Below are 9,093 nucleotides of genomic sequence, written 5' to 3'. Positions count from 1 at the left end.
GACGTCAGACGTCACATGGTATGGAATGTCCCTTGGGCCAGTTTGGGTCAGCTGTCCGCCCCCTCCCTTGGGCCAGTTTGGGTCGTCCTGGCTGTGCCCCCTCCCAGCTTCTTGACCTCCAGCCACATGGTATGGAATGTCCCTTGGGCCAGTTTGGGTCAGCTGTCCTGGCTGTGCCCCCTCCCAGCTTCTTGTGCACCTCCAGCCTTCTCAGTCGGTAGAGCATGGGAAGCTGAAAAGTCCTTGACTAGTGTAAGCACTACTTAGCAACAACTAAACCATCGGTGTGTTATCAACATTATTCTCATCGTAAATCCAAAGCACAGCACTGTACCAGCTACTAGGAAGAAAAGTAACTCTATCCCAGCTGAAACTAGGACAATAGCCTATCCTCTTAAGGCTTCAGGCACATAAATGGAGAGGTGAAGCTGGGAAGATAAATCTGGAGTAAGCAGCTCCGTGACGGCTGAGAAGAAACAGGCAGGTGTTCCAAGTGTTTGCAGCAGCCGAGCCTGACAGGCATGAGAAAATGTGTTCCTAGTTTGCCCATTGTTGTAATGTTGCTCTAAGAAATATTTACCAAGGCAGTATCACTGGTAGGGTGGGGCCATATCTCTATGAAAGTTATGGGCTTTCAGTTATTTAAAACCAGAACCACCTGATTTGCCATGGACTAATCCATTTACTCATTCTTCATGCTTCTTTTTCTGTTATTCCTTGCTTCACTTCACATGCAGTCACAAACACCCCAGCCAGAGGAAAAGGTAAAAGCCTTTTAAAAGCTCAGTCTCCTGAGCAGCCCATCATTTGACGTTGAACATAGTACACTTTGCTGCCTCTTGGAGCAATCCTAACAGCAGTACATTTTAAGCCAATACAGATAATAAAATAATAATTAACATTAATTGGGTGACTGATGCTAATTAGTGATATTAATGATAATAATAGTGTCAGTATACTATATTGTGACAATATGCAATACATAGTAATAATGTTAGACCATAGGATGTCAAATATGGTAAGTTAAGATATGTCCAGAGGCAGGAAGAAAAAAAGCGAGGGAAAATCCAAGCTCTAAGACATGTTTCCCCTCTACTTGTCCTATATGCATGACAGAAGTATGACCATGTGTCTATGGCTTTGCTAGAAATCAGGCAAGATGACATGCAGTTAGCTACAACATTAACTAGGAGCACATGCTCCCATGAAATACTTTCTCTTTCAAAGTGTCACCTTGGCTTTCATAATTGTACCACGTACCTTTGGTGATGGTTGGTCTCATAAATGTTCCTCCAGGCAGCATTGTAACAGCAAGTTTGGCAGAAAGGCAAAAAGAAATGCGGCAATAGGCATGGGTAACAGGCACCACATATGTGGTGCCTTGTACTTTTTGAGACCTCTGCAGTCTCCATCTCTGCCTCCTTCTCCAGCTCTCTGTGTCAGAGACGCAGCTCAGACACTCCCGTTATTATTTGTTTCAGGTAAGTATTCTTCAGACTTTTCCCAACAAAAGACACTTTTATTACTGGTAATTACTTTGTCAGATGAGGGCGCATGTCTGCCTTTAAGTTCCACTCTCTGTTTGAAGTGGAAATTAGCCCATATTTTCAAAACAGCATGTTTTCCCAAATGCACCACTCATGTTTCATTTCACAAATTTATCATCAGACAATAGGCAAGATTGAAAATTACATCCAAACTGAAACAACCAATAGAAACCTACCGCTGCAAAAGAATGGAGACAAAAGCTGCTTGATAAGTGTTTAGGGTGAGATTAATTTCGTATTGTTTGGGGAAGGGTAAGTCAGAATACCGTCAGGCTGGAATAAGTTTGAGTTCTATCAAGAGAAAGAATCATTTACATTTTCATTGAATTGAATTTCTGGTGGTGTTTTCATTCCATTCAGTCTAATGATTTCCTTTTCATCTTTCAGTTCATTAAATAACTTTTTTTCTTTTGCTCAGATAATTGTTAAAAATGAGAATTAGAAACCCAGGGAAATTATCCTTTAAAGTCACATATCAGTATATGAAAATGTCCAGCAAAATAATTGATACAGAAAGTGTGAAAAGTCATTTTACAATACACAGGGAAATACAGATATATACAGGCCAGATTTTAGTACCCTCACCTGCATCATTAGTAACCTGCCGTTTACTTTTGTGAGAATCCTATGGAAACTCAGCTGTGTATCCAGGAAGAGAATGTCTACACAGCAAAAGGAACCAGCGTCAGCCAGCCCATAAGCAGTGGTGGGCACCTCTGGAGCTGGAGGGTGTGGATTCCGTACCCATCCCAGGCTGAGGGGGTTCCTTTACACATGCCATTCCTTCCCTTAATGATCTTCAGTGCCCATTAACACAGTTAGTTTTATTACAGACTACATTAGTCTGATAACCACTAGACTGCAGCTGCTGTCAAAATGAGTTACATTCACTGTTGATAAGTCCTGAGCTGCGCTGGGCTCTGGTTCTTTTAGCAAAGGCAGTATCATCCGTCAAGCCACACATCACACGGTGCCTTAAGAGCCTCAGCCTTTTGCATTGCTAACAGCCCTCTCTCTGAAGCTCTGTAGCTGGCTTTCTGCTGGCAGCTCTGCGCCCAGTCACCCAAGCTGCGGCAGCAGCCTTTCCCAGAGCCTCTGGGGCAGCACTTTCCCCTTGTTCCCACGCTGTGGATCTTGCGCTGTTATCCTCCCGGCCCTGCTCCTGCAAACCCGACCGCTTTGTTACGGTGGGTTCTCATGGGAAGTGACTGCCACCAGCGTGAGAATCATCCCTTCTTCCCCTCCCTTTTCCTACCCTGTGGTCAAAGCTTCTGGTTGACATTAGTGGACCCAAAAACATGCCTGCCCCAAACTTAACAGCAAGTCAGCGTGCAGCCTCAGCAAAGCATGCTCTCAGCAACACCAACAGCTTCATAGGCAGGAGCAACTGGTAAGAAGTGGGTCCTGATGAAAACTGTGTTGATACTGTGGAAAAAAACATTATGGGGGAACCACGTATGGCACTGGAGAAGAGACCCAGAGAAGGATGCTTGTCTGGAGACCCCCCCATTGCTTCTCTTCCCAGCTGGCCACTCAGGACAGCTTTACCTTTCCACACTCTCTCTTTTCACTTTGATTTTTCCCTTAAAGTAACTATTTGCCATCCGCTACAGACCCTGGTAATAAATCCAAATGTGAACCTGTCTTAAAAACCTTTGTGCAATACACAGTTTTTAATGAAAGAGCTAATTAGAAATAACCAATGTTTTTGTGATTAGGTACCTTGTGAGCTTAAGTAGCTCGAAACAAAAGGGAGATCTCATGGAAACCTTCCTGCTAAGGGGAAGCATATGAAAGCATTAAGGTGTTTTTGTATCACCCAACTGTAAGCACGAGATAAAGTTCAGTCTCTCATTAACAGCAGGCAGCAGGCATGTCTAAGAGGTGACTCGTGGGGTGCATGGAGAGCACAGCAAAGGATGGAAAATCACGTCCTGTCACCTTCCTTACAGGCTGCAGGAAGAAGGGTGCCTGGTTAGGTGTACTTCTTACTCCATGTCAGCTACTAATGTCACTTTTCTGTGCTTCCCCCATGCACCCTATTTCCATCTTACACACTTTCATTTTCTCACAAATACTTCCTTTAATTCACAGTTTATTCACTGATTTTTGTTGTAATGTCCATTGCAACTTTCTTCAGTATTCATTCTGTGGAAACATCTCTGCTGCCGATTTTAAAAAAGACTCGCAGTATTGCTTCCTTACTTTGCTTGATGACGTTGTTTGCACCACTTGAAAAATGAAAGCAAGCTCAAAGCATTCATAGTATACTGTGCTTACATGGAGACTAAGAGGTCAAATTTTGTGTAAAGCGGGAGTAATCACAAGTTTTAAGAACTTGAGAAGCCTGTAAATTACTCTCAATTACAGTGATCCTGTAAGCAATATCAGTGTCAGAAAGCTATTTCCATGAGGCAGCCAGTGAAATAGGAGAGGTAGCTGCACCAAGAATGGTACAAAGCATTTCTACCATTGCAAATGTAGAGGATTTCTGTTCTTTCTGTCACCATCATGAGGACTGAGAATAACTGCATGAAATTAGACATAGTTTTTTTAGATATCATATGCCAGAAAAGCCTTTTGCATATCAGTGTCAGAAAGCTATTTCCATGAGGCAGCCAGTGAAATAGGAGAGGTAGCTGCACCAAGAATGGTACAAAGCATTTCTACCATTGCAAATGTAGAGGATTTCTGTTCTTTCTGTCACCATCATGAGGACTGAGAATAACTGCATGAAATTAGACATAGTTTTTTTAGATATCATATGCCAGAAAAGCCTTTTGCCGATTCTAGCGCTAATGGCTGTTACTTTAACCTTATTTAGTGAAAAGAACTTGGTTATTGCAAAGCTTGAATAATGAAAGAAATCTCTTTCATACTCATATTCAAGCAAGACAGAAAATAATTTATTATCACATGAAATATGAAACTTTCTTGATCTTATGCACTGGTTCCTGATCTTCATTGGCCCAAAGACAATAATACCAAGCAACTGAGGTGTTGCAGGCACCTTGTTCTGACAGGCTGGTGAACCTGACCTGTGAAAAACTAGTACAGGACCTCGAGCAACATTCCAAGGTCCTGCAGGCAACATGTTGCCAGCACCTACAAACAAGGATGTTCTGATTTGTATCAGATATTTACATTGTGTAAAATGTACAAGTATGGCTATGTATTAATACAGATACAGCAACACAGCAAAGGAATGACAGGTATTGAAAGTTACTGCTGTGCAGTTAATGATATTCTGGTTATTTACTGGTACCAGTACTGGCCTATTTAATCCACAGTCTAATTAAACTTGAGGTTTCAGCCTGGAGAACACATTCCAGACAGTCACTTACTAAGCTTCTGCTCTCAGCTGCATTGAAGAAAATTCACAGTAGCATTCCTGGTTTTAGTAGAGTAAATCTAGATGCATACCAGGGTATCTGAAAGCAAAATGCAATGTTCAATTTGCACACATTGCAGTTGGTGTATATACACCTATCTGGCTTCTTGTGTTTTTAACAGTGTAAATCTAGAATAACTCCACCAAACTCTGTTCCTTTATTTCTAATAATTTAATCAACCTAATAGATATCTACACCTGTTTTTCTTTCATGAAGTGCCTTTAAGAAGGAATCACATTATTATGAAGACTGTTCCTTGCAGGCTTTTACTATGTTTTTTTCTGCATTTTTCTCACTTGATCTGTGAACAACATAAATATTTCACTCATTGAGAGAGAGTTTTTCATTTCTAGCTAAGGTATAGCTTGAGAGCAATGGAGAATTAATCTCTAATGGCCCTTGTTCAGAACACACCAAAAATACTACTTTCTGGGGGAAAAAAGTCTTCTGCAAGAATGATGCACTTTCCAAATCAGCTTTCTTAATTAACTGAGCACAAGTGCTGTGGGATTCCACGTGTAGATGATAACCCTTTAGAAAAAGGGTACCTTCTTAGGCAGTACCAGAAACCATCTTAACATTCATATTACACTAGCTTGGACTGTCTTGTTTTGTTGGGCTTTCATTTTTTTCTGCTCTACAAGCACTAAAATTCAGTGAAAATTTCACCATTATTTAAACATTTCTCAGTTTTATCGTTTCAACTTGTACAAGTTTTAAATAGTCTGACATGAAGTCAACAGGATGGAATTTGGTAGAGAAGCTGCTAATAGCCAATCATTAAGAAAATGATTTTCAAGTGTTGTTTAAATTCCTATATAATTTGTCTTTCTCATAGCAGCTAGTAAATCATTCATTTTCAGTTAACTTCAGAAAATTACAGTTTCAAAAAAATTCTGTGACTATGATTCAGAGTTTTCAGTCTTTTTAAAAGGAACTAGTCAATCTAACTCCCACAAGAGAGATGTGTTTCACTGCTACTACCCAAAACTCTTCCAGCATTATGCACAAAAAAAGGCATGTGTGATATAGCTGAAAAGGACAGAATCAAATTTTTGATCCATTTTGTAGAGGCTGGTCATAAAATAAATGTTTTCTACCAAAAAAAATGCCCCCAAACTTTCTCTCTCCTTTTTTTGTGTAAAACTTTGACATTCAGGAGCTTTCATTTAGCTGTATCATTTGTTATTAATTTAAGAATTATGAATTGATAAAGGGATGAACTGTTTTCTCCGTAAGTTTCACCTCACCCATTTCTCTTCAGTGTTATAGTTCCTCACCCATACACCAGGTCCTGCTGCCAGAGGTTGGGTTCTTCCACCTGCCCTTTTCCCTGTCACAGGGAGTGAGTTGGTGGACATGGGGCCAAGACAGAAGCATAAGCCTCCGTCACCCACAGTCTAGGTGGCAATGGGTACAGCCACCACTAGCAGGGTTAGGATCTCAGTGGTAGACCTCTCATCACGTATCAGAGGGGATCGTAACTGATCATATCCTTAAGCTGGCAGCAACATGATGAGAATCATCCCTCTGGTGGGAGGGTGGGATCTGGTGGGATCTCATCATCTCCCACTGATGAGAGCTGTATCTGCAGCAGCTTGCCTGTGGAGCACCAAAGTGAGGTTGCTTGGTGCTGGTTTCTGGTTGTCTCATGTGGTTATATCACCTCAAAGCCATCACAGGGCAGTCCTGCAGCTTCCTTCAAACTGCTTTACAGAGCGCAGTGAGTTTGATAGCCACAAAGTGGTACCAAGACCCAGGGCAATGGAAATTTTCAGCCTTTGTTGCATACTGTCTGCACCGAGTACCTTTTGGCCAGGCCTACGGCTGGTCCCAGTATGCCAGATTCTGCATGTACAAAGGATGGAAAGAAAAAGGATGAAATTCATTGTCAGGTTTCTTTACCTTCATTGAATTTATTCTAAGGTGATCTGACACTATTCTTCCCAAACAAGTTGTTAGGCTGTGAATCAGTGGTCATGTCAGTAGGTAGTCTGATCTCATCTGGAAATGAAAAGGTGTACCAAATGCAGTGGACTTTGTACTTACCCTACTCGCTCCTGAGAAAAAAAGAGGGAAAATACACCCCGCTTTAACTTCCCCTTCTTTTTTATGACATGTGAATTCTTGCATTTAATATTCTGCTTTCAACTCAAACATTGACCACTTTAATCCATTTTGATCTGATAGATTAAAGTTCACCCCAATGTTTTACAAAATGTGAAGGTCATGAAAAAGAAGTTGAATTTGTTTTGTATCATAAGCCACTGCTAACTGAAGATTACTTCTAAGGTAGTGAAGTCTTTCAGTTGTATCTTCAGTTATGTGAAGACTAAACATTTAAATTACAACTATAACAGACTTGAGCACTCCTAGAGCTAAAATATATCAGAAAGTTCTATTTTTTTTTAAATAGCAGTCTTGCCTGTATTAAATTATCTCCAGTCCTTTTCCAGAATTAACTTCACCTCAGATTTCATCTCTGCTTGCTTCTTGTATGTCTGAGTTTTTAAATTCTATCTCCTACATGCTAGTCTACTATAATTTATTAAAAACTCTTATCATATTCATTAAATAATGTTGTGACCAAAAGCATGAGCAGTTGTAACAACACTTGTTGAATGTTAAGGGAATTGCTTGAATAAAAGCCATTCTGGCATGTTGTACTAGACAACTTTTAAAAAATGCAGTTTCTCTCCCTTGCAATGGCTATTATTAGAATTTTTATTTTGCAGTCAATATTAACCTAAATATTTTATTGTTTTTCTATTATATTGCTATGTTACCTGCTTTTATAGGTACCTTGCTCTTGTCCAGCCATTTCACCTAACCCACCTGAGAACAAGATCAAAGGCAATTCAAGTCAATGTTTATGGGTGGCATCACTTATTCTGATGTTCCCTGTATGGGTCTACTCAAAAGTAATAAAGTTCAAAGATGGTTTGGAAAGTTGCGCTTTTGATCTAACCTCACCTGATGATGTTCTCTGGTAAGCTTTCAAAGCTCGGGGGATCATGTCTTCAGCTGGTGTTGACGATACCACCCATTTTGTCTTTGACATCCCTGACAGGCAGACGGATGGATGGATGGATGGATGGATGGGTGGATGGATGGATGGATGGATGGATGGATGGATGGAATAGAATTAAAAGCTGAAGCTGAGCCTTGTATCATTCAGATCATTGCATCTCAGATTGCATTGGCAATATAGCAGTAGCCACAGCATGATCAAGTTCAGCAAGACAGCTCCCACGTAGCAAATGTAACAGTGAAGGATTTCTGTTTCTCCTTATCTTCTCTTGCTGCATTTGGGTAACAATGGGATCTCATTGCCCTTTCTGACCCGGCAGACTGTCATGTTTGGAAGATATAGATCACAGAAGAGATTAAACACTCCTCAAATTGCATACATGACTTTCCAGTACCTTATGGCCAAGCAGATTCCTACTTATTTGTTGAATTCAAGTTAGCTTGTTGCGTGATGACTAGCAAGGGACATAAAAGAAAATTTTTAAAACCTTACATAACAGACAGCAAATTTTGGCTGATACTGGGTGTTTTTATATTAGCATGTTCATTTGGATAAGGAAGGTATTTTTGGAGTGAGTATCCCAATTGTGTCTAATTACCATACTTGAGTTCACATTATTTAGCAGTCTCAGAGCACATGATCTGTATTCTTTTCAGGTGAAATCAGACTGGAAAAAGTGCTCCTGGAAGACAATGAATGGACTCCAACCACTGTTGTGTACTCAGTCCTCAATCCACAGGATCCAATTAGAGAAAATTCAAAGTTAAACCCCCTAACTTGAGTATAATGTGTCATGTCCTAACCACCAAGTACTTCACTCTACAGATTTTCACTACTCATTTGTACTACTTGTTACTGTAAACAAAGACTAAAAGAGTATCTATTTGAGCCTTTTTTGTTCCAGCTGCCCTTCCCTCTCCTCCCCCCCCAATTGAATTGCAACCAGATTTTTAATGGAATTGTCTAACTCCAGAGCACCAGAAAAAGAGAAAAAATCATAGAAACAAAGAATCATAGAAACATAGAATAGTTTGGGTTGGAAGGGACCTCTAAAGGTCATCTAGTCCAACCTCCCTGCAATAAGCAGGGACATCTTCAACTAGATCAGGTTGCTCAGAGCCCC

At 40.5% G+C, this 9,093-nt stretch overlaps 1 protein-coding gene across 1 annotated transcript in view; it reads left to right on the top strand.

The window, feature by feature from the left end:
- MCHR2 (melanin concentrating hormone receptor 2) overlaps window positions 1–9,093 on the top strand; it is a 27,544-nt gene that overhangs the window by 11,521 nt on the left and 6,930 nt on the right. The window contains 2 exon segments of the mRNA XM_019473535.1: window positions 7,738–7,805; window positions 7,808–7,928. Coding sequence (XP_019329080.1) covers window positions 7,738–7,805; window positions 7,808–7,928 — 189 coding nt within the window.

This window comes from Aptenodytes forsteri, unplaced genomic scaffold (assembly GCF_000699145.1).
Source record: "Aptenodytes forsteri isolate BGI_AS27 unplaced genomic scaffold, ASM69914v1 Scaffold171, whole genome shotgun sequence".
NCBI classification, from domain to species: Eukaryota; Metazoa; Chordata; class Aves; order Sphenisciformes; family Spheniscidae; genus Aptenodytes; species Aptenodytes forsteri.
The sequence above is the reverse complement of the archived record's forward strand: the minus strand, read 5'-3'. Positions and strand labels throughout refer to the sequence as shown.